Source organism: Myodes glareolus, chromosome 13, assembly GCF_982192425.1.
Source record: "Myodes glareolus chromosome 13, mMyoGla1.1, whole genome shotgun sequence".
Taxonomy (NCBI): domain Eukaryota; kingdom Metazoa; phylum Chordata; class Mammalia; order Rodentia; family Cricetidae; genus Myodes; species Myodes glareolus.
In genome coordinates this window covers 29,230,908-29,257,428 of record NC_142038.1, presented here as the reverse complement: position 1 = coordinate 29,257,428, position 26,521 = coordinate 29,230,908, and the positions used below count along the sequence as shown (strand labels likewise).

Genomic DNA, 26,521 nt, shown 5'->3' with positions numbered 1-26,521 from the left:
GGTCAATGAATTTCAGATTTACCAAGCACCAGTTGATATCTCTGACTTTACACATCAGTAGAACAGGAGCAGGTCATTTTCAATTGCTAAACCATAACCGGGTCTATGAGAAGTTGCAATTACTAATCAAATTTATAAAGATGATTACTGTGCTTAAAAGTTTTAAAGTTCTCACTACAAACACATGAATTTGGGAAATTGGAAACAGGGAGAAAATTCACCCATAGTCTTATCACATTGTTCAGCTGCTGTTAGTAAATCACCACATACTTAGTTGTTTCCTTCTTCCTGTAATATATGAAAATATGGACTCAAAATATGGCCGCACTCTTACCTCTTTGTAAATATATAGTCTTCCCTTGAATATCTTCTATCATTTCATATGCACAGATATTTTATACTATAAATGTCTTCATAGCATATATAATAATATTAATCAGCATGTTTTTGTAAGCACACTGTGAGCCAATAATTTGCTCTACCCTTGTGATTGTAGACTTCTGCCCTCCAGGACTCTCAAAACATTCATTTTCTGCTCTGCTTTGTTACATGCTGGCTCAGGAGGAACATGACAGTGCTGGCTCTTTCGTTCCTCTCACTCTTTGACTTTAAACCACAGTTTTTCCCACTGTGTTTATCAGCTCTTCATAGATGAAACATGTGTGCTTTACCACAGCACTGTTTGGTTCGCCTTGATTCTCCCCACATTTTCTATGGAGGTTGATTGTCCTTCAAACTTTCCTAAGTTTATTCTGACGTCAAATTTCTTTTTTTTAAAAATGAGCTCTACATTTTTCTCTGCTTCCCTCCCTGCCTCTCCCCTCCTCTTTAACCCTCTCCCAAGGTCCCAATTTAATCAAGAGATCTTGTCTTTTTCTACTTCCCAAGTAGATTAAATCCATGTATGGCTCTCTTAGGGTCCTCATTGTTGTCTAGGTTCTCTGGGATTGTGATTTGTAGGCCGGTTTTCTTTGTTTTATGTTTAAAAACCACTTATGGGTGAGTACATATGATAATTGTCTTTCTGGGCCTGTTTATCTCACTTAAAATGATGTTTTCTAGCTCCATCCATTTGCTGGCAAATTTCAAGATGTCGGTTTTTTTTTTTTCTGTTATGTAGTACTACATTGTGTAAATGTACTACATTTTTCTTATCCATTTTTCAGTTGAGGAGCATTTAGGTTGTTTTCAGGTTCTGGCTATGTCAAACAATGCTGCTATAAACATAGTCCAGCACATGTCCTTGTGGCACTTTGAATATCCTTTGGATATATGCCCAAAAGTGGTATTGCTGAGTCTTGAGAAAGGTTGTTTCCTAATTTTCTGAGAAATCATCATACTGATATTCAAAACGAATGTATCAGCTTGCATTCCCACCAGCAATGCAGAAGTGTTCCTTTTGCCTCAAAACCTCTCCAGCATAAGTTGTCATCAATTTTTTTATCTTGGCCATTCTTACAAGTTTAATATGGAATCTTAGAGTTGTCTTAATTTTCATTTCTCTGATGACTAAGAAGTTGAGCATTTCCTTCAGTGTCTTTCAGCCATTTTTAGATTTCTCTGTTGAGAGTTCTCTGTTTCTGTCTGTACTCCATTTTTTTTATTGGATTGTTTCTTCTTTTGATGACCAATTTCTTGAATTCTTTGTATATTTTGGAGATCAGACCTCTGTCTGATGTGGGATTGGTGAAGATCTTTTCCCATTCTGTAGGCTGTCGTTTTGTCTTGTTGCTAACATCAAATTTCTTATTCAACAAACACTGCTGAGTTATTTAACTTTAAATGTCAGAGACATTTTAATGCCCCAGCTTTTTACATGCGTGCATAGAACCATTAACATTAAAAAGCTCTGACAATTTAAATCCCTAAATTCCACTCTCTGGTAACAGTCATAGTATTTTATTTTAATTACAAACACCGCCCCTGTACAGGATTTTAAATATGTATCATTGGTTGGTCTAGAATGGATACGGAGACCAGACTGGCCTGGAATTCATAGAGCATCACCTGCCCCTGCTTCCCAAGTGCTGGATTTAAAAGGCGCACACCTTTTTGCCTGGCACTGACTACTTCTGTATGTGTGTACATGCTGTTGGGGGCGCAGGCTATGAACAGGTGAGCACAGGTGCCTGCAGAGTCCAGAGAGGGTATCTGCTCCATGAGCAGGAGCCACCGCTACCTTCTCAGGTCCTCTGCGAGAGCAACCAATGCTCTTAACTATTGCGCTATCTCTGCAGTCCCGCCTTTCTTTATGGATGAACACATTTTCCCTCTTACTCTATCCTGTTCTTCATATTTTCAGGCTTTGCTGCCTTGTTTCTTTGCTCACACAGAGATTCCTACACATCTTTCCCTTCTTCCACATACAGTGGACCGCTGATACACATTCTGTATTCTTCCTCCACACCTGATCAGCAGAACACAAACACAAGCAAAGCCTGCGTGTTCCAGTCACTAGGTTGCCCGGCCCTCAGTCGATCCATTATTAGTATTTGTATTATCCATATTAGTGCTACTCCGGGACATGCTCTTCCACATCAGCGGAACCCATTTTCATTTTTCCTCTCATTTATATTAGGGAGCCCCTTAGTACTTAATTAACTCACTTGCATATTTTCTGCAATGGATTTTTTTCAGCCTTTTTATTCCCTTTTAGAGACACTGCCTCCCTTTCATCCAGGATGCCTGCACCAGACAGTGGTGTCTCCTTTGCCTTTAGTGTGCAAGAATTTCAGGAAGCTGTTCCCTTAACATAATAAGCTGCATCTATTTAGGGGGGAAAACCTCCAGCATTTATCACACAACTGGGAGCCTAGAGTTATTGCATTTACAAATCTCAGTATGACATTTGAAATTTTGGACAGTTCGTTAAGGCTCAAAAATTACACAATATAAAAAGAGGGGCATGGGAAGAAGGCTCACTTAAGTTCTGTCTGTGAATGCATGAAGATCTGAGTTCAGATACCATGCTCCCACATAAAAATCTTGGAGAGGCAGTGTGTGTCTATAACTCTAGGGATATGGAAATAGACAGATCCCTAGAGTTCGTTAGCCATACTGCTTAGCTGAACCAATGAACCCAAGCTTGGTGAGAGATCCTAATTCAAAAATTAAGGTGAAAAGCAATTGAAAAAGACTTCTGACCTCAGTCCTCTGGCGTTCATCTTCAGGTGTACGTGCACACACATGCATACACTCATGCCACACACAGACATAAAAATAAGGAATACAAACAAGTAACAAGCCTAACATTTGAGGAAAATATGCTAGTCTAAGAATGCAGGACATGAAATATGAAAGTGATTAAAGTGTCTAGATTTTCTCTGTTCTGATCCATGTGACGTGTTGATTTTTTTTCAGTTTAAATTTGACATATGATTAATAATGTTGATGTCTTTTAGGTATAGCTTACTTGAATGGAATGTGTAGTGAAAAGAGAAAGTGTATTATTGCTGAAGACAATGGCCTGAACCTTGCATTTACAATTGCTCATGAAATGGGTCACAAGTAAGTAAAAGTCATTGCCACCTTGTACATTTAGCACATAGATTTATAATGTGAGGTATTGGGAACCATGTATGCTTTTGATTATTTCCTTTGGAGTTCACGTTCTTGAAACCTTTGAAGAACTCAGTGTAAGAAGTGGAGGGAGTAATGCAGAGTACATTGTGCAACCTGTAACCATTCCTGACACTTCGAACAAAGCCCCATTAGACTGCTGCAGTCCTCACCCAGACAGCGCGTCAAGACAATGCATGACTGATCTCAGCATATTTCCAAATAAATATTGCGATAGCTATGAAACTATGAAGTAATGTGTGCTTTCAACAAGTACTCAAGAAAATCATACCCAACAAGTGAGAATACTTCAGAATAGCAGAATCTCCGTGGCTCTCATCACAGACTAAATGAATTAATCTGCACAGTTTAGGCAAGTAATGAAATGAGACACATCATTAACATACAGTTAACACTAACTTGACTCTGGGCAAGGTTTGTCAAATACAAACACATTCCACAGACTAGTTCATTCACACAGGAGAATGAGTACAACCATAGATCTTTTTCTTTTCTATTTTATTGAAAATAGTTTTCCCCATGCAATATATTCTGATTATGGTTTCCCTTCCCTCAACTCCTATCGAATCCTCTACGTCTCCCCCATCCAAATCCACACCTTCTTTCTCATTAAAAAACAAACATGTATCTAAATAGTAATAAAATTTAGAATAATAAGAAAGATCAAATAAAAACAAACAAAATGGTATAAAACAAACAAAAACAGAAGAAAAAGAGTCCAAGAAAAAGTGAAGCACATATAAACACAGAGACTCTTGTTCATACACGCAAGAATTCCATGAAAACATAACACCAGAAACCACAGGATATACACAAAAGAAAACTATAAGCTAAACTTAAAAAAAAGAAAAAACCTTGATAAAACATCATGATCAAAGAACCAACAAAATTGCCATTATGTTTGTTTTGGGTTGACCAGTGACTGCCGGGCATAGGGTCTGCACTTGTAATTCCACCAGTGCCATTAATCGCGATCATAATCAGTAAACAGTACTGACACATTTCTAAGTACTCGGAGGAGGAATCTTGTGACTGGGTGCTGTTGTACTCCTACATTATAGCAAAAAGTCATCAGAAATTTTATTTACCCCCTCAAAGTTATAAAAGAGGCATTTATTGGAGTAGGGATTTGATCCCAAGCCATTGAATGCGCGTCATGCTCTTCCGGATTTCTAGGTTAAGTTAGCTATTGTCCTGGCCCTAAGGTTTCCTTCAGTCAATTGGTCATAATACTTTTGTGACTGATATTGGTTTACTTTCAAATGAAAGTAACATAAAAGCTCTTTGTGTGTTTTCACGAAGTCTATTGTAGTAGATATGGTGTATAGAGTGATAACAGACCGAATTGTGAATGTAAGTTTCACAGTTTGCTGGTCACATCAGCAGTAGAAATGTAGTCGAGTCTTGCCAAAAGCCATAATCTTTAAGAACGCCTTGTTCATCAAGACTTTTATCTTCACTACAGTGTCCCATGGTTACTGTTGTTGTCTATTAACCTTTTTGTAAATTAATGAATTAAAAACTATGGTATAACCAGATGAATTGTAATATGACCAGACAGGCCATAAAGCAATGAAAAGGTGTTGTTTGATGGGTAAAACTGGGGATTATTAGATTAAATGGCACAAGCCCCGTTCAGAAAAGGTGATTATCACATTTTTCTTTCATTTGTGATTTAAAATAATGTACTGCATATTTTATGACATGAATTCATAAGAGAGACAGGGGTAGGAGATTGGCAGGAAGGGAAGGGTAGAGGGCTGGGGGGTTGGGGGTGGATATTGTCAGGTCACATGATATACTGGAAAGAAACTGTCTTTATGAAATCAATTACTATGTACAATGAATATATACCAAAATTTTTGAATGAATAAATTAAGACTGAAAACTATCATTTCTTATGATTTTTAGAGCAGGACCTTTATTTGTAATAATAACTAATGGTTGTTGTAGATAAAATTTCAACCCCTAGAATTCTGTTGGTTCTCAAATTAAACATTAACTTTTTTATACTTAGTATTCCCTATTCTACTGAAATTAGTAGTGAACACAGGTCAGTCTCCCGTCGCTGTGTTGTATTACCCAGAATTCTTTGCGGCAAATGTGTCACATGTCTCCCTCTATCACTTATACTGTGGCCAATGGCACACATTCCTCATTGAGTGAGTTTGGGGCAGAATTTTAGAGGCATGCAATCCTTCACTCACAGTTTCAGGGTTAGAAGAAACTTTGTATTTTTGCTTTTCTTTCCATCGTAGTACGTTTACTACTATAATTCTGTATCTGCTGATAAAACAGTAGTTATTCACTTGGTAAGAAACTGAATAGTTCAAAGAAAAATGTTAAATGGTATTTTTAAATGGCAGTTTTAAACAAATTCTAGGCAGCAATAGTGAACAGATATTCCTCAGTGTTCACCAGAAATCAAAGGTAGTTCTAATTATGTGTAACATACTCTGTATTTTAAGGACACAGATGTTAAAGGTCACTAGAAACATGGGCTAGAAGATGGTTTATTTATTGAACAGTCAGTCCTTTGTAGCAAATGAAAGGTTAAAATTTGAACTGAAACATAAATGAAGATTTGCATAGGAAAACATTTCACCAGAGAGTAATGACCCATGCTAGGCTAGAATTAACTGTTCCAGGCAAAGATTAAATTGAAGTCAGTTGACAGATGGTTTGAATAATGGTATAAGAGTAGGTTTTAGCTAGTGTGTCATTAGTTCGCAGAACTTTGGGTAAATAAGGATCATCCAGAAAATGTACTAAAGTGAAGTTTCTTAACCCATTTCCATCAATGCTGCCTTTCAGTTGGTGTTAGTCCAGGGACTACACAACCTCACGTCCATCAACAAGCCCTGTCACTCTGGTGCAGGTCGTCCGCTCGCCACTTTTCAGGACCTGTTCTTGTTGAGAGAAAAAGGAAAAGATCTTTGCATTGGGGGCTGGGGACTTAATGGTGCAGAGGTGGACAGGATCAGCCCTTGTCATCACTGATGGCAGTAGTGGTAGCAATGGGGGAAGGCACGAAGGAGACGTTTAAGAGAAAAACCTCCCAGGACCCGTCCTAAGTAAGCAGGAGTTCTCCAACCCTAGTGGAGAGTAAACCTAGTGATGGTAGAACCTGGTTTCGATGATATCTTTGCTGCCATCTCCTACAAGACCCGTGCATAGTTTGAGCCTATCAAGTGTGTGCCACCCTGGTAAGAAGACTCGCAGAAGCGTGGGGAAAGTTTAAGGAAACCTCTTATGCCTGTATTTTTCTTTTTTCTTTCTTTCTTATTAATCCCCTGTGTTTTTTTTTTTTTTTTTGCTTTTGGACTGGATATGCTTGTTTCATGGGCATTTTTACAAATTAAAGTGAATTAAACGATTAAAAAATAAAATAAATGAAAGATTTAAAGGTATCTTATAGTTCCTCATAACTAACAATTTTCCAGGAGGGCACAGCAGTGTAATTACATCAAGTCAAATATATTCATGCATTTTGAATAAAATCAAATGCTATTTATGGAAACCAATTTACTTCCAGTTAGGCATAGTCATCATTTACTTTTCTTTTATTATGTTTTGCCATAATAGACAGCTTCTCGAGAAAATATTACATCCTGAAAAATATTAACAGTCACCAGAAGATCCCCTTTTAAATTGAATGTTTTCATACATGAAAATTGTAATTGCATTCATTATTTCTGCCTTTTCTCGCTGTGATTCTTCCTATGGTCTCTTCTCAAGATCAGTACCTGTCCTTTAATTATTGTTATGATGAGTCCATTTAGTGTTTGTTACATGTGTATGTGTTAAGCCTACGCCTTAGAATTGGATGGTCTGGGGGTTCGTCCTTGAAGGAGCTTGACTGTCCTTCTCTCAGTAGTCACTGATTTTCTGTAGCTCTTCACCTAGGGACGGGCCTTGCCTTATTTTCCCCATTTCAATCGCCATTTCAACTGATGTTCTTATGAGGATCTTGTTCAGGCAAAGTTACTGTCGAGATTTCATGGGAGCAGGTACCTTGTCAAGTCTTGAAGACACTGTCTCACAGAATGTCTCCTGGTCCTTGGCTTTTAACACTCTTCCCACTCCTCTTCCATGCTGTTCCCTGAGTCTTAGGTATAGGGTTACATTGTAGATGTACCAGTTGGGTCTAAGCGCCATGGAGTCACTTCTCCGCATTTTGATACTCTGTCTGCCTGAAGTATCCTCCATCTGCTGCAAGTGCTTTTAAGACAAGAGATTAAAGCTACATTTATATATGTGTTTAAGTGCAGAGAATACAGTTAGGAATTGTATTGCTTTAGGGAAAAAATGGTAGTAACTGGCTGGGACTTCTCTAGGTTTTGAGACCTCTCCTGATAGGTGTACTTGGTTAAGTTTCCAGTACCAGGCATGCGTTTCCTCCCATTTAGTGTGCCTTAAGTACAATCGCACAACTGTTTGTTGCCCCTAAGATGTAAGTGCCACTATTACACGCCTGGGGATATCTTCCCATGCTGGTCATATTGCAGTTGTCAGTCCTTACAGCTAAGTAAGATTCTTGGTTGCTTTTCTCACTTGATAACTTGCAATAACACCTTCTGAAACAGAGCAAAGTATTGTGAAAGAGTCTCCCAGGTCAGTTTCTGCCCAATTCCTTCAAGTATATGGTGTTTTCTGCAACAGGCTCTAACTTCAAGATCTGGGAGGCAACCAAGTACAGTTGGGGAGCAGAAACTGACCTGGAAGACTGTATTATTTTGGAGTCTCCTTGACTCTCCTGACTAATAACTGGAAGGGAGGTTTTCATGCCTCTCACTGGGTATGTTGTAATCTGTGGCTTTGTGGGGAAGCATTATTACACTACTTGGCTTAACTTCATTTATATGTATATATATATACACACATACATACATACATACATATATATACATATATATAATATTATTTTAAGGAAGATTAAAAATTTAAAAATAATGTATTTCCCTATTGCTTTTAAACATTTCTTTAGTACTGTTTGTCTCTCCCTCCTCCCTCTGCCTCGTGAGTTAGAGAAAAACTCTTCTCTTTTAAAATATTACTGTTTACAAACCAAATCCTTTCCAAATTTCTCCTAAAATGGGAGTGAGTGCATGTGTTCTCCAGCTCTTCCAACATCAGAAGGGACCATCTTCAAGATCCAAGCCAGTCTCCAGCTTTCCGCAGAATATCACAAAAACTTCCTGGCAAGAACTTTTAAACAAGTTGAGAAGTTTTATAAGATAAAAATATTTTTTCAGTTGACTTGACAACCATGTACAATGTTAGTGGAGAGTTTATTTGCCCAAGGCTTTTTGTCAAAATGAATTTAAAATGAGATTATTAAAATTTAGTTCAGTGGCACAGCACGCGGAGAGGTGTTAGGAATGCCTTACTTTGAAACTGTCTTCCACGTTGTGTACATAACGTGGTTATAGAACTGTGTATATATAGAGATGTGTGTTTATTAAAAACAGGGGAGGCATAACAAAAGAAAAAGAAAAGAAAACCAGAACACAAATCATCTGCTAAAATGGAATTTGGTCCAGAGAGAGAAGCCCCAGTTTGTGGTGGTTGCGATGTCTGTTGGGTTGAGCACTGGACAAAGAGGATATGCATCTAAGTTATGTCCTGCCTTGACCTCAGACTGTCCTCAGATGTAAAATGGAAGACATTCTAATGGAAATGTTATGGGGCTATTATGAAGATTAAATGATATCATTGCAAATGACTAATAAGTTGACCGGCACAGATAAAGATTAACAATTGTTTTACTGCATAGCTGTAGAGTCAGCACTTAGCAGTGTTTCCCCGATGACCCCAGATGTGTTGCAAAATAGCCTTCTCCCAATTTTTTTGAGAATCTGTCCTGATGTGAATCATCCAGGAAACGTTAATGATCAATAAACAATATTTCCATCGTCAGCTCTTTCTATGGCTAAAGCTGGGTTCTCCTGTGATAGTCAGGGTCCCTGGAGGGGAAATGGTCATCAGAATTAGAAGCTGCCCTCTTCTTCACTGGGAAAATCACGTCACTCCTTTGGAAATGGACAAATTGTTAAGTCTTGGAAGTTAAGTGTCCCAAATGGTTGCATTACTTAAGAAGTTTTATTGTTGCGTTTGTAAAATGCCAACTTTTGAGCATGAGTCTAAAGACGGCTTCAGCAGCAGCCTGGAAGGATTGATCATATTCCACACGGTCAGTCAGGGGCTGTTAACTAAGCGAGTGTCCAGTGAGCATTCTATGAACAGAATTCGCCAGGGGGATGAGGCAGTGATAGTTCCAGGAACTGCATCAGAAGCAAACCATTAGAGATGCAGTCAGGCATCCCGAGTATTATGTGAGGTTGTGCCGAGTTTCGAGGTGCTTGTTTTATTTTTTATTTAAAAAGGTTTTCATAAATTGATTTTGATCATATATTCCCCTGCACATATCTCCTCTCAGATATTCCCCCACCTCCCTACACACCCATCTTGTTTAAAGTCAATAGCTAAGCAAAGTAATTCTTGCTCTGGTGATTTTCTTGGTGAGTCTTAAGCCCACAGTTTGAGCAAATAAAGCAAACACAACACAGCACCTGGATCTCTGTATCTTTTGTCAAAAGAGACTAATGCAGTAAAATTTCTCTTATTTACTCCCTCAGTGTAAAGCGGCCTCTATGGGGTTTCTTTACAAACCATTGTTAACAGTCCCATGTGATCTTCACGACAAGGGGTAGGAGAGTGTCTTTAATGGTCACAGTTATTTTGTTACTAGTTTCCAATTTGCTCTTTTCTTATAAATGGGGTAAGATAGAGAAAAGTCATTCTAACGCAAATATCTTCAGTCTTTCTCCGTCAAAGACCTGTTTCATATACACAGTGTTTGAATTTTTCTTATGGTCATCAAACTTGGAAATCATTTTCTCTTCCCATATTTTGTCAATCATGCCATTGATATGTATTGATACAGATCTAATTCAAGGATATTTATGAAAAATGGAAACGTTATTCACTAGGGAGTGATTTTTCTTGTTCTTAAAGTAAAAAGTTACATTTAATAGTACATTTTTTATTTTTAAAACAAAATTATCATATCTAAGTTAGTGTACTTTTTATTCTTGCAGAACACAGATAGCAATTTTACTTCCAAGTCAGATGCTTCTTTCAAAAGTTATTGTAAAAATAAATTTTATTTAAATATTTAATTTATATAATTTATACTTTTTATGTTGGTTTTAGAACCAATCTAATTGTAATCACATGGAACCACTTGGATAATATTTCTAACTTAGTATTTTAAACTACAATGTAAAAGTTCTTGGAAATTTTCATTTAAAAATTTTTATTTTGTATCTAGAACAAAGACAGATGAAATAGAATATCACACCATCATGTCATTGTTGGAAACGTTGCATATATTAAGCAATCTTTTCTCTTTCTACCTTTTCAATATTAGCCCTTATTCATGAGTTGGTATATTAAAATCCTGAGTTTGAGAATTTTTCAGACATTATAAGAATTTTGTTATGACGAAGAATAGATTCTACTTGAGTTATGTAGAGTGTGAAATCTAGATGTCAGACATTTAGGGATCCTGAAAAGTCCTTGCGCTCAACACTTTTGAAAATAACTACAAATGAAAACTATATAATACAACTTAGAGGCTATTGAACATTAGTCTTCACAAGATGGCAAGATGAGGCAATATGCAAATAGATGAGTTAGAGGCTAGTAAGTCTTTTAGTGCTCTACGTTTTAAAGAGGAAAACCAGTTGAGTTTAATTGAAGATGGTTCTAAAGTATTTATTTGGAGTTAGGTCAAATTTTCATCATAAGATCTTTACCTAAATCAACAGATTTTATGATCCAATAGTAAAGATAATGATGACCAAGAAGTTTTCCAAGAGATATTTTTGTTATTTGAGGTGTGTGGAAGAAAATGAAGTTGTGAAGCAGATGAAGAAAACATTCCAAGAAGTTAGTAGTTTAGTTTGATTTTGTTTGGGTAGGAAATAATTCATGTTTTAAAAGAACAAAGAACTTCAGGCAAAGGCAAGAATCCAGTGAGTTTGAATGAAATTTTTCTATTTTTTGATTCATATAAATAATTCAAAATATATGTACATATCAGTTTCTTATATATACTTGAGCATGCATCTTGAATATATGCTTGGGAAAATGGTCTTAATCAAATTACAGTATTTATTTTAAACCTGGAGGCTAGAATTTTAAAAATAATTGTAATCTGAAATCCAGTCTTGTTTTTAAACTAATTTCTTCTAAACAAAATTTCTCATGTGATATTTTCATGGGAATAGCACTGTTGTAATAAAAGCTAAAAATATCATTTGTTTAATCCAAATCTTTTGTCTTTCAATTATATTCTCAATCAGCATGGGTGTCAATCACGACAATGACCACCCGTCATGCGCTGATGGTCTTCATATCATGTCTGGTGAATGGATCAAAGGACAAAATCTTGGTGACGTTTCATGGTCCAGGTGTAGCAAGGAAGATTTGGAAAGATTTCTCAGGTACTGGTGTCACTGATTGCTTTTTTGTTGTGAATATTTATTTGTTCCTGCTGACTGCCAACCAGTAGAGGCAATATGACAAAGAAGAAAGTCAACCGCACAGTCGAAAGAGAGCATTTGATTCTGCCTGGCTCTTTTCTTGACTCATGGTATGAACTAGAACACTTTATTGAACTTATCTGTATTTAGTTCTCATGTTTCTCAGATTAAATAATGAAATGATGAGTAAGATGATTTGAAAGGTAGAAAGTTGCTGTAATCGTGGAAATCTGTCACTGAATGTAGTGGCCTCTTCAATGTTTGAAGTAATAGGCTCATTGAGCATCATGCAACACACCTGTTAACACATGGAATTCCTTATATGCATGGTTCTCAACCTTGCTAATGCTGTGTTCCTTTAATACAGTTCCTCATGTTATGGTGACCCCCGACCCTAAAATTATTTCTTTGCTACTTCATAACTGTAATTTTTCTACTGTTATGAGTCATGATGTAAATATCTGATATTCAGGATATCTGATATGCAACCTCCAGGTTCAGAACCACTGCCTTAAATGAACCTCCACTTTTCATTTATGGTACTTCTAGGTTGTGAACACTTTTTTCCAATAAGAACCAGTTCTAGCCTCTGTGGCCCGTAGCCCACCTTAAGTCTTTCACAGCTCTATCAAGAGTAACAATTAGCTTCTGTCTAGCCAGAAACAGAAATGAAAATTACTGCTGCTGTTCTTGTTTTTGTCTGAGAGTGCTTGTACTTTGTCTGTGCCTTTGACAAAGGATCAGGTAAAAAGACGAGGTGGCATGTGAAGCAGTAACAGAGATGTTTAAGCTCCTCAAAAAATCTAAAAGAGGAGTCCGTGAATACCTACCTATCTTGTCAAATCACCACAAAGATGAAATCTATTCATTTGTCCATATTCTTTGGATAGATGATTTCACTTTATCTATTAGATATTAGGGGATGGTAAAATACAATGTTTATTTGGATTTGCTTATATGTGCGGGGGTGTGTGGTCATCCTCTGGGTCATGAGCAACCTATCAGTGGCTAAGTCCCCAAAGGAGAGTAACTCTTCTTCCCCCAGTAACATCAGTTATCTATAGTTCCTCTGCTGGTAAGTCTACTTCTCCCCTGTCCATACTGGAATTATGATCTCGTGTGGGTCTTATACAGGATACTCCATAGCTGCGATTTGATGAATGCAACACCCATATCATGGCTAGAACTCAACCCTTCACAGCTCTCCACCAATTACTGCCTCTTCCCTCCTTTTCCGTGAAACTGCCCAAAGCTTGGATCATGTAAAGTCGATAAGGTGGAATACACCCATCCACAACTAAGTACACAGAATTACTTAAATCTAGTACTTGGACTGTGTTTCAACTACTCTGGGGGAAACAGGAGCATTTGGAAAGAGGTAGTTGGTGGATGAATATGAGCAATATACATTGTGTGCAAGTCTAAAACTTTCAAGGAGTAAAATTCTTATTTGAAATACATACTATCTCTTTGTATACCTGTATCTCTATTCTAAAATTTGTGCAGTAGATTCTGTGCCTGCTCTTTGTCATGACAACTCAAGATGACATTCAGAGTATTAATAACTTGAAAACAGCATCAACAATTGCATCAGTATACTGCAGTATACCCTACTTATCTTGTTGTAGAAGAACATGCAAGATATGTATGGCTGTCTTCATATGTCAGTACTATGATCAAATTAATTGTCATACCAAAGCTGTATCACAATGTCAATTACAAGCATCTCCTGACTATTTCTTTAAATCCCCAAATAGGATTGACACCATATGATGCTTTGGACAAGTTACTCTCAGCGTATGAGCTTTTATATCTTATAAATGCATAAAATCATGTAATACCCAGCAGATTTAAACCAGCTGAACTGACTTCTATGGACAGTGTTTATAATTGAAATACTCTCTTAACTCGAGTAACATTGTTATTATTAGGATTGCCATAGCTGGTTGTAAATAAAGCAATCTCAAATGCAGAATCCTTCCTACACCATTCAATGGCCGGAATACTAAGTAGAAATTTAATTTTATTAAGAAGTTGTTTCTTCTGACTAAAAAATCATAATGCCATTTTTTTTTCATTAAAATGAAATCTTTGATGCTTCTGCATGTTGACAGGTCAAAGGCCAGTAGCTGCTTGCTGCAGACAAGTCCACAGAGCCTCAGTTCTGTGCTGGTTCCCTCAAAGCTGCCAGGGACAGCATACACTGCAGACGAACAGTGTCAAATCCTCTTCGGGCCTTTGGCTTCATTTTGTCAAGAGATGCAGGTAAGAGGCACGGGCGACTATCTTCCATCACTCACACGCATTGTTTAGAAGCACGCACATGTGGAGGAGATGACCTTCATTTAGTATGTATTGCTCCAAATCACGGCAAGCCTCAAAAGAAATCCCTGAGGAAAAAAAATAGTGTATTAAGGAAATCCCAACCAAGTCTGCACTTACCTGAAGGCCACAGGACCCTTGCCTGCCTTCCTGCCCTGTTTCTGACCCACCCCATTTCAAGTAGAGACTCTGGACTTCTCCTACTCACTCTGAAACTCCTTTTGTGTTCTTTGCACTTTGGAAGTAAAAGCACTCAGGCATGGGCAGTTAATAAGACTTGGAAAAAAAAAATGGGACTAAGTCAGAGAGGAAAGAAAGACCCAGCACGTACTACATCAAAAAGTACACTGAAATCAGGCAACTATTTATGTTATGCCAGGATACGGCTTCTGTTTTAAATTTTAAGCTTTTATAATTGTTATCTGGGTAAAATGCAACAAAACAATGTATGGATATGTAGTTGTGGTAGAAGAATCCTCCGTCCTTAAACATAAAGTGTTAAAAGTTATTTCTTAGAACATATCATTGTGGGAGGCAGTCTTTAAACTGAACGGTCACTGTCCCCAGTAAAACCTTCTTCCACTTTTGCACTTTCTGTTTGCTTTGTTTATATTGTTCTTCATCACCAACTCACTTGGATTGCTATAGGTGTAATTTTATCTCTGAATATTTAATTACTCAAGGGATTTTTTTTAAAAAATGAATTTTTCTTAGTATTATAATAGCATCCTATTTTAAATTAAACATTGCTCAAATAAATTGTATGAATTTTTAAGTATCCAGAAATGTTCCTCTTTTCCTTTACAAATTGTACACGCACACACACACACACACGTAAAAACTACTTAACGTATTACATTTTTAGCTTTCACAGTGAGATCTCTCCTTGTTGAAAGGTCTGACCTGACCCAGGTCTAGGCTTCGGATCACATGATTTTAACTAAGGAACCGGAGTACTGGGATCATCTTCAGTATACCTTCTGTGTTCCTTGAAGCTATCCACAGGCAGCGTCTATGTGAATGGCCATGGGAGCAGCACAGTACAGCTTTATTGTCAAAGAGAGTTAGCCGGTTCCCAGTGGTTTGCCAAACTCAGCTCTAGGGTTGAAAATATAAGCACTTAATCTTCCTAGATTAAATGTAGCAGTCTTCTTCTTGGCTTATAGAAACACTCAGTATGCAGTCACTTGGGTGCATTCTGGTTTGTGCCGTAGTCATCATGTATGCTAATCTGTGCGCATTGTAAACCACAAAATGGTGTTATAAATTCTCCTTAAACATCTGGGTGCCGTTTAAACAATGATTAAACTGTACTCCCTTTTGCGCAGTTATTTACCCTACTTGCTATTCTGCATTACGCATAAAGAGAATGTCGACCCTTTGGTTTCCTTTCTCATGTAGACTTCTTTTATTTGGATTTTGCTCACGGTATATTTTGCTTTATGTGAAAATACCTTTTTACATCGAATTATCTTTCATCATATATAATGCTTGGCTGGCATTTGCTCTCTCACCTTTTCTGAGGTGTTTCCTTGTCTTTTGTGCCTGTGCTTCCTGCATATTCAAGTCTTTCATGAAATTTGCTAAGAGGTGTTGAATCATTATTCCTTTGAGAACATTTCTGTCCCTCCACTTCTGTCTTCTCCCCTCCTGATGATCCCCATTAGGCTTGTGGAAAGTAGGATGGCCTCACATGATTTCTAAGCATTTTTATGTTTTTTAATATTCTCATTCATTCATTCATTCACATTCAACAATCCCACTTCAATTATTTTCAAGTTTTCTGAATATTTTCCATATAATCTGTTCTGTGCTTAACCCTATCACACATTTTTATTTACTTCAGATTATATTTTTTTTAATTGAAAGTGGGTTTTCCTTGAGTCCACTTTTATCTGTACCTATAGCCTGTCATACACGTTTCTTTTACCTCACTGAGTATATTTATAATTCCAGTTTAAAGTGTGGAAGCTGCACACTGAGCTCAATCCACTTGTGGAAGTAAAGAGCCATCTCCCACATGCATTCAGGTGCGCCACTCCATACAAAAAATGAGTACTTTTAAATAAATGAAAATAAACTTTAAAAAGAATGTTAATATGTTTGTTTTATGGGAATAAAACACAGACTTTTAAGCAATTTCTGGGCTTGACTACATTATTCAGTTCTCTAATTTTAATACAGAAAAAAACCTTGATCATTGTGCAGTATGATTTTTGACTGATTGCACTATTCAGCCCTCATTTAAATAAAAAATTAAAATATAGCAACTGCTAATATTACTTGTCCTTAAAATTCCAGTTTAGTATTGGCATCCACCAAATGAAGCATTTAGAAGTGTGATCTCTCACCCTTTTCTGTAGAGTTTGTATGAGCTTAGAGTCCAAGCTCTTGAAATGATATGCTTGGGTGTGAGACCTGTTCTTCATAAGAAGGAAATAAATTTTAACTCTTCTGGTCTTAGTATACTAACATACTGAAGAGTTTTTTCTAAACACTGTTCCACAAATGGGCTATATTTACAACAATGTGTTGAGCTGCTAAAATTATGTTTTAGGGGAAATCCATTTAAAAGCATGGAGTTACATGACAAAGGGTGGATTATTACTTATATATGACTTCATATCAATTATTTTGACAAAATCTGAGAACATTTTAATCAAACCATTTGTGATGGAGAAAGAAAATTTATGACAGTTTTACATGGACAGTCATCTTCTCTTACCCTTTAATGTATAACACATAACACAGTGTGTCTGTGTATGCCTATGAAAAGTCTATTTCAAATGAATACCCAAAGTCATATTTTGTGTTTGAAATGAATTTTTTTTTACTTTAAAGATTAAACAATTAATACTGCTGAGTTTTGTATTGTTGCAAGGAGGCCGCTTGTTGGTTCCCAGCTGCCCAGCCCTGAAACAATTGGCTAACTCTTACATATTAATTTAACCCATTTCTATTAATCTGTGTATTGCCATGTGTCTGTGGTTTACAGGTTAAAAGTTCTGGCGTCTGTCTATGGCAGTGCTACATGTTTTCTCTCTAACTCTGCCCTTCTTTCTCCCAGCATTCAGTTTAGTTTTCCCCACATAGCTCTTTCTGCCTTGCTCTGCTATAGCCTCAAAGCAGTCTTTTATTCACCAACAGTATTCATAGCATACAGAGGGGAATCCCACATCCGCGTATTTGTGATAGATGTTCTACGAAAACTGTTGGAGGTATTAAATTTCTTTTAACTGAAAACATAAGAGAACCCCAACCAAATTAAAAATATGACTCGTTACTGTGGAACCTAGAGAATGCTTTGTTCTAATCTCATGCCCTACCCTATTCCTTAGAGAAGGCAAGGTGAAACATGGCCCTAGCGTCACACCTCTGACACATGCCACTTTTAAAGGTTAGAACCCTCAATACCATTTCTTCATTTGCTTTGGAGCAGTCACCTTGAAGCGAACTGGCATCCTTCAGAAGGCTGAGACTACAGGCTACTCAACACAGACCTCTAGACCTGCAGAATACCACGTGTTGAGGAGATCCCCTCTTCGTGATTTATTTCACCTGGTTGTGCTTATCTTGAAAAGCTGCCAAGTGTGCTGTTTATCCTCACAGTGTCTCATGGGGGAACTGATCAGGGCACCTGCTGCTCAGAAGCGCTAACTGCTCACAGTTGAAGGCCGGCATCTAGACCACCAACAGCGCTCAGCTCTGAAATGATAGTGTAGAAGATTTGTTCTTTTGCTGACTGGTTAACCTAAGCAATTTCTTCAAAACATAAATGAACTTTATTGAATAGCAGTTAAGCTGTCGTTGGTGGGAATTCAGCATTTGACTCTAGTTAGAGAAAGCATCTTAAGAAATAAAATACGAAAGACTAAATATTTAGGAACTAAAATTATAAAGCCTGAGATATTTTCACTTATGTATACCTGATTTACAGAGAGCGTTTTGGAGTTTTCAAGAACCTAAACATCACAAAGCAGCATGATTATTCAGTCTTTTAAAGTAATTCCTAGATGAATTTTTGAGAACTTTATCCCTGTATAAAATAAATTTTGTGTATACATACACAAAATATTTTGAAGTGAGGATTTTTTCAACAGAAGAAAAAATAAATAAATTATATCTCTCTTTTAGTGGACTAGATATTTAGGAAATTACAAACAGTTTATAATTCTGAATTTTGAACATAACAAAATAATATTATTGGAGTTCTGGAGAATTAGCATTAGAATCATAAAAAATTGAAAGATTAGCTTAAATATGTCTGCCAGTGTGAATTGTGGTTCCAATTCTACATTAACTTTAATCTTGTGGCATCTGTTCTATACACAACCTTTAGAGAGACCCAGGCAAGAACTTTTTACTTATTAGCTTTTTAGTTGTTGTCTAGTGGAGTCCTTTTGTTTACTTACATGGTACCGTTGGTCCTTCCTGGTTCTTCCCCATCTCCCTTGGGAAAAGAAGATACACGTGGGCATTACATGCACACAGGCAGCGTACAGTATCAATTACCTACCTCATCTGTTTCTTCACTTCTGGTTTTCACCAGTCCTTTCCATTCATGTGCTTCAAATTGAATTGTGAAGACTTTTTCTAAGTTTCTAAGCAATCGAATTGGCATATAGATTGAAATTGCTTTGAACTTGTAGCTTGCTTGTTCAGATGGTCATTTTCATGGTGTTAATGTTACCAATTCATGCACAAAGAGAGGTGTAGTGGGAGGCTGTTTCTTGTTTCCCAGCTGCCTGGCTAGCATTCACCCAAAATAATCACACAGACACTATATTAATTAAATCACTGTTTGACCCATTAGTTCTAGCTTCTTATTGACTAACTCTTACATATTAATTTAACCCATTTCTATTAATCTGTGTATTTCCACATAACAGTGGCTTACTGGCAAAGTTTTGGCATATCTCTGTCAGCAGCTCCATGGCTTCTCTCTAACTTGGCCTTCCTCCTCCCATACTATAGGCCAAGCCAGTTTCTTTATTCATTAACGAATGAAAACAACACATAGACAGAAGGACCTCTCACACCAAAGAGGTATTTCCATGCTATTGGCATTAGTATTCGAGACATGCATATTGGTAATAAGAATGTAGAAGACTGCAAGGGAAGAAAGTGAGTTCCCAGTTCAAGTTCACAGCACCAGAGGGAAGTTCTGTGTGTTATTGCAGAGAACAGCCAATGTACTTTTCATGAACTGATCATTAGCCACTCAACACAGAAGGGCTTAAATATGTCAAACAAAATCAAACTGAGCAGTAAGGTAATGGGGAGAAGAGGTTGGCATCTGGGCTTCGGCTGGAGGGACTGACCTTGGGGAGAGGTATTGAAACCCTGCTGCTTAGAAGAATATAGATGAGATGAATGTCCGTGGATAAAGCTAATCCCAAAAGTTTGATAGTGGGAAGATAAGAGATAATCTTTTTTCTTCAACTACTGCAGTCCTTCTAAGTTTTCTTTAGCTTCCCCTGACAATCTTCCTTTTTCTTCGATTGCTTACAAATTATTTTATTCATACCATTTCTAGCCACATACTATCAAAGTTTTTAAAACCTTATGTTTTCAATAAAAAAGTTTCTTGCATTCCAAAGGTCCAAAAAATTTATCTGTGCATAAGTGAAAGTAACTCATAATGATTGACAGATATAAACATAGAGCTTTGTATGAGTCAAAGCTTTGTGTCCTAACCATGCAGTGGAAAGGCGTGGTGAGTGAGTAACACAAATAGAAACATATAAGAGCTAGGACTAGCGCTAGGGCACAATAGTAAGGTTCCTAACTAGTATGCTTTAGTCCATGGGTCACACTACGAAAACAGAAAAGTGAAATCATTTTTTTTTTTTTTTAGTTCTTTCAGCCTGGTCACTATCCCGGCATAAATGTTGGATTTTTAGCTAAAATTTTTCTCTTATTAGCTGCATCTGTTTTATAGGTCCCTCTTTGATTAATCATAAGACTTTTAAAAAGACTTAAAGTTTATTGAACTTACTATTTTCTACAGTTACATATAAAGATTTCTATCTCTATAGACAATCACATGTATTGTTTCACTTATATTTAATATTAAAACACATAGAGCATATTTTCACTCAACTACACTTTTGTTTGCATCATAATAACTGCAATTACTGACCTACATTTAAAGCTATGGACTGTTCCTTGTCTGATACTGTGCCCTTTCTGCAGCATGTGATCTGCGCGGGTCTGTGGTGTAAGGTAGAAGGGGAAGCAGAGTGCAGGACCAAGCTTGACCCACCAATGGATGGGACTGACTGTGACCCTGGCAAGGTGAGTCACGCAGGCTGCCTAGCATAGGTCAGAATATTGCACAAGACGGGAAACTTGTATTTTTTTCCTTACAGCTACACATAGACACATCTCTCTTCATATCAGTCAGGTCATTTCAGGATGTTAAAAATGTTAATGTTTCATCTATTTTTAATTGCAAGTTTTACATTTTTCATAGGTATGTTTGTTTGTTAATTATTAAAGTGCCCTAGTTTTTCTTGATATTGGTTATTATAATGTTCATCGTCAGATATAAATATGCTTTCCCCGAAAAGTGAACTCATGTTCTTTTTTTAGTTAAATGAACAGATATAAAATAAACACAAATAATAGCGTCAATTATAAAATTTCCCAGAACATCAATAAATTCTTTTAATTATAATTTTATTTTCCTCAGGGGTTCAGCTGTCACAGAGACTAATTCTCTTTTTGTGGTTGTTGTGTTTGTCTGGTTTTGGTTTCGGGATTATACTGGCTTCATAAGAAAAATTAGAGAGTGATTCTTCCATGTCTACCACAAGAAATAGTTTGATAATTTTAATGTTAGTTCTTCTTTGAAGATCGGGTAGAATTCTACACTGTAACCATCTGTACCTGGGTTTTTCTTTTTTAATCTATTGATCTATCTATCTATCTATTTATGATTTGGGTTTTTTTTTTTGGTTGATTGGGTTGGGTTGGGTTTGGAGGGAGACGTTTTTTTAAAATTATTCACTTTATCTTGATTTCACGTTGGTAGGCCAATCATATGTATCTAGAAATGCATCCATTTCTTTTAGAGATCTTACTTCAGATTTTAAACACCAATACTCCTTAAGTTATGTCTTAAGTTATGTAGAAAATTGATAGCACAACTTCTAACATCAGAAACATAGAGAGATCTCATTAATAACTTAATGTTACCTCTAAAGCCTTGGAATTTTTGTGTCAAAAAAACAAATAGCCCTTAATACCTTCTGAGGTTCCAGAAAAGCACAGGCTTCCTGTGTTATATAGGCTCATAGCCCATATATTTTTTACACTAGTAGAAATTAATTTGAAAATTTTGTAAAGAGGTACCTGTTTTATTCATGCCCCACTCCTTGGTGAGATGTTATTGACAGTGGATGTTTAGTAGGGGAGGAAGAGTCATCCTTTTGTGAGGATGTGGCCACTCAGATGTTTGGGATGGATGGTCACACACCCCTGTACATATGGGAAGCACTAATTAGACTTAGTGTTATAAAAGGAAGTAAGGAAGGAAAGAAGAAGAGAGAGAAGGAAAGAAAAGGAAGGAAGGAAGGAAGGGAGAAGAGCACAGGAGGTTGAGAGGAGAACAGGAGAACATGTTTAGAATTACATGGGAGGAGCTAGAAGAAGGAAATAGGAGGTAAGTATGAGCGTATTTCATTATATATATGATTTTCTCAAAAACTTATTATTCATAAAGATTTAACCGTCTGTAAGAAAGAAGAATTGCTGGATGGTTTTAGGAAGCAGTAATGAATTGATATAAATATGAAAGTCAATAATTTCTTTAATTAAAGGGAAAAAAGTACACATTGTTTAAATTGGAACTTCTTTTGAAGAGTTGAAGTGTTTTGTCACTTTCAATATGAGAATGGCCTCCTGGGGTACGCGTCTGTGAAATATCAGCCAGTTGTTTATAGACTGGGCCAAATATTTTTCTATGAGATTCAATGGAGAATGAGGATTGAGGTCTGTTTTATTTTTTCTCAAATTATACACAGAGGCACAACCATGTGTGTTCATCAGGAGCATCTCCTGACATTAACCTGAATAATTTATTGCTTGAATCCTAAAACACTCTGAAAGGGCAATCATTTTCATCATCCTGGAAACACTGATGCAGAATCATAAAGGGATGCTGAACATCCAGCCAGCAGTTCTTCAACATCCCACAAGTCACTCGACTTATTTAGTTCCTCGCTTTTATAATCTGAATTCTAAATGTTTGCATTATAACAGTTTTCTTCATGTATAGTTAAGAATAATTTACAGTCTTGAGAATGTCAATTTGTTTTTTCAGCCGAAACTCTAATTATTCATAAAAGGTAAAATGTTTTCTTTCCCTGTGACAATACTCATGATATTCTTCTAGAGGTTCTTTATGCTTATTTGCTCTTGCTTTTGTTTGTTTGCTTACTTTTCTTTTTTCCCTTTCTTCTTTCTTTCCTTCTTTCTTTCTTTCTTTTTTTTCTTTTTTTTTTTTCGAGACAGGGCTTCTCTGTAGCTTCAGAGCCTGTCCTGGAACTCACTGGATAGACCAGAATGGCCTCAAGCTCACAGAGATCCACCTGTCTCTGTCTCCCGGGTTCTGGGATTAGAGGCACCACCGCCCAGCACACTTTGCATTTATAAATGCATAATTAGTTTCTCAGTTTCTTGGGTCATGTGATCTTCTTCTAATACCCGTGTGTCTTAGATACTGTAAGAGCTGTCATTCAGAAACCTTCTAAACTTGTTGCATTGCTGTTAATTTTTATTTAAATTTATTAAATAAATTTATTTAAATTTAAATGCCTTAGGTTCACACTGAATGAAAGAAACAAAGCTGGGAATTTTTAACATTTTGTGTGTGTGTGTGTGTGTGTGTGTGTGTGTGTGTGTGTGTGTGTGCCATCGTGAGGACAACTTAAGTGGTATAAGTGTGCTCCCACTGAGGATTTTGCTTTTGAGTCTGAAAGTCCCCTATACAATTCTGTTAATCAAATGATTCTGAAGATAGATATTTATATACTGATTTAGATAACATTTTACAAGGTAAAAGGAGCGACCTTTTTCTTTTTACACTATCACCACTGTACCATATCTATCATTTTTGATTAATAACATAAAACAGTGAGTTGATGAGTTATTGCAAATCAACAACTAGGTAAGGTTTCCTCTTATTCACAGCATTTGCTCAGAATGGAAAAAGAGGAAAGAGGCTTAAGGAGAAACATTGAATTAGATTCCTTGAAGGATTCATTACTGCCTAGTCATTTATTTTCCCGAGTTAAGACTCTTTAATGTTCTGGTCATTCACTACCAGAAGTAATGAAGACCACCACATCCCGGCAACCCTCAGGTGTTTGTGCAGTAGGCCCCTGTTAGCCTTGTATATCTCTCTGTTCTCATTGTGTGTGCAAAGGGTGTGTTGAGAGCATGGTCCTGCCGCTTTGACCTCTGGTCTCTGCTCCAGTTCTGTCTTCGTAAACCTCTTACACAGCTTGGCATCAGCAGATGGCAGCCCAGCAACACAGCTAGACATTTTAGGGCTTGTCCTGCGACAGAAATGATTGATACTGTATAGTATAAGGTTTTGTAAATAACAATAATTTTGTGCATAATAGGATATTTTATATTTATTTCGCATTATGTTTTGAGGTTAAAAAATAACAGACACATGATACAAAATATGGTGCTACCAAATATATGGAATGCCTCACTAGGAATGTTTTATATAGTAATTTAGTGTATAATATTTTTAGCAAAATTAACACTTTCTGTAACACAGAAACAACACTCACTACCTACAAGACGCAGAAGCAGGTCCCCTTGGTGCAGAAAACAGGTTGTCCGCAAGGGGACAAACCTTAGCTATCATGTTACAGTTTCTTTAAGTATCACCTTTTTTTTTGTGTGCCTGCTGGCTTGCCTGTCTGTTTCCATTTTTCCTTCCTGTGCCAGATGTGATCTCGTTTAAATTATATGCAGGCAAAGTCCCAGTGCCTTTCAGAGACTTCCAGTCTTCTGTGAACCCTCGCCCAGTCAGTCAGTGCCAGCTTGCTGCTAAATGGACAAGGGTCTGTGATATGCACTCGGGGAAAAGTAAACACCCTCCACACAGGCCAAACAAGGTGGCTGAGTCAAGTCTGACAGGTTTTATGCTGGGATTTTTCCGTGGTTCCCATAGCACTATTGAGTGCTTACAGCTAGTACGTAATATATAAGTTTCTACACTGACCCCTTTTCCTGCATTCTTTGTCACGATTCACATTAAACCTTTACATGAAACTACAGCTTAGTTATTAGCAAACCTATAACAGACACATCCCACTTCGCTTTTGAAGCTGGAGCTTGAAGCATACTACATCCAAAAGAGGTTGGATTAAAGTCTTGACATAACAAAAATATATACAAGAAGTGATTAATTTTGCTCATAAAAACGTCAATTGGATGTAAGCTAAATGGTATAGTGTTTTTTTATTCATTCTAAAAATAGTAAACAAAAAGTCCTCAAAATAATTTTAAATCAAGACATTAACTAAAATCCTCGGAACTTTTGTTTATGAAAGCCCATTCACAGTTTTACTGTAATGATACCCCTAATAAGCTTTTATGGTTATTATGTTATCCACAAAATCCTTTTGCATTGTGTTCTATGCCACACTCAACCGCTGTCAAACAGCTGTATGCTGAATCAGATTCTTTTGCACCTTGGACGTGAGCAAGATGAGACTCAAGGCATTTCTGCACTTCCCTCAAAGTCCTTTGCAAATCTTATTGCCCTTGGGTGCAGGATGTCCCCTTTGGCCAGCAGGATCAACTTTCCCAGCCTTGCTATTTTATAACTAATATTATAACACGTTATTCAAGGTTTGATGTTGTGGCCTTGTTACCTGTTTCCTGTGTCCTCCCTCTATGTGACAGATTTTCAGGAGCAATTGTAGCACTCTTGTCCATGTATTCCATCATTCCTCAATAACCATAGAAATAGCAACTGCTATCTACCGAGCCTATCATTTCTTAGAAGTCGTGGAAATAACCCTTTTTATGGATATTGGTTTAACTTCATGAAAATGACATGAGAATTAAAAAAATAAAAAAAAATTCGAAGACCACGTGCCTTTCTTTGTTAAAAATATGAAATTAGCTCCAAAATTTGAAGTTGAAATGCAGCATTTCACAATCAATTGCTTGAGTCTTTCCAACAAACTTGGCTTTAAGCAAAAGCTTGCGACAGTGTGAGCGGGAACTCAGATTTCCTGAAATGTTTGCTTCGCCCTCATTTCAGAAGGACAGATATTGCTGTGGTTTGTCCATGTTTATATATGGTTGTTTCAATTCTGTTTTTCTTTTGTGTGTGAAGAGGTATTTATTTGTTTTCCCGTTTTCACCAGCTTCACAGAATGTGTCAGCTTTTTTCTTCTGCAGTTGGAGTCACAGGTCTCTCTCCACTCCTTCTCTTCTTTCTCCCTTAAAACCCAGGATTTTCTGCACCTTAGCAATCAATCTCTGAGCCCTGTTTTCACACTGGGACTGTTAACGACCCCAAAACCAAGCAAGGGGGCCTTGATCTTGCAAGTGCCAGCTAACTTTTGTCTTTTGCAGTCTTCGTATTTGGCACTGGGGATGCCATAGACCTAACTGACTTGCATTGATTCCAGCGACTATATAGACCAGTGAATGATTTTCAGTTGTGCCCTGATTTGTTCACCTAAGACATGACTTTTGGAATAGTGGTGTAAGGCTGGAGAGTGCACCCGCAGGACCCCTGCACCTGAGCCCTTGGCTGGAGAGTGGAGCACGTGGAGTTCCTGTAGCCGGAGCTGCAGTTCTGGGGTCAGCAGTCGAGAGCGCAAGTGTCCTGGGTAAAGTCACAGCTCCTGGTTTGGGGGAGGGCATTTCGTCATCAGTTTTGAAGTAACAAGGCTTTTACCGCCTGTAAATCATAATGGGAAACAAAAGAAACTGTTACAACTGTACTGCTGCCTCAAATTATTGATAAAAGCTCACCTTTAGGAAGAGAACCTTGATCAGCCTCTCTAAAAATGAATAAGGAATAATGA

The 26,521-nt window shown here is 37.1% G+C and overlaps 1 protein-coding gene across 1 annotated transcript in view; it reads left to right on the top strand.

Moving 5' to 3' along the window:
* Adamts19 (ADAM metallopeptidase with thrombospondin type 1 motif 19) overlaps nucleotides 1-26,521 on the top strand; it is a 185,299-nt gene that overhangs the window by 81,342 nt on the left and 77,436 nt on the right. The window contains exons 8-12 of the mRNA XM_087896043.1: nucleotides 3,402-3,507; nucleotides 11,949-12,089; nucleotides 14,243-14,393; nucleotides 20,646-20,747; nucleotides 26,193-26,323. Coding sequence (XP_087752169.1) covers nucleotides 3,402-3,507; nucleotides 11,949-12,089; nucleotides 14,243-14,393; nucleotides 20,646-20,747; nucleotides 26,193-26,323 — 631 coding nt within the window. The remainder of the gene's footprint in view (nucleotides 1-3,401; nucleotides 3,508-11,948; nucleotides 12,090-14,242; nucleotides 14,394-20,645; nucleotides 20,748-26,192; nucleotides 26,324-26,521) is intronic.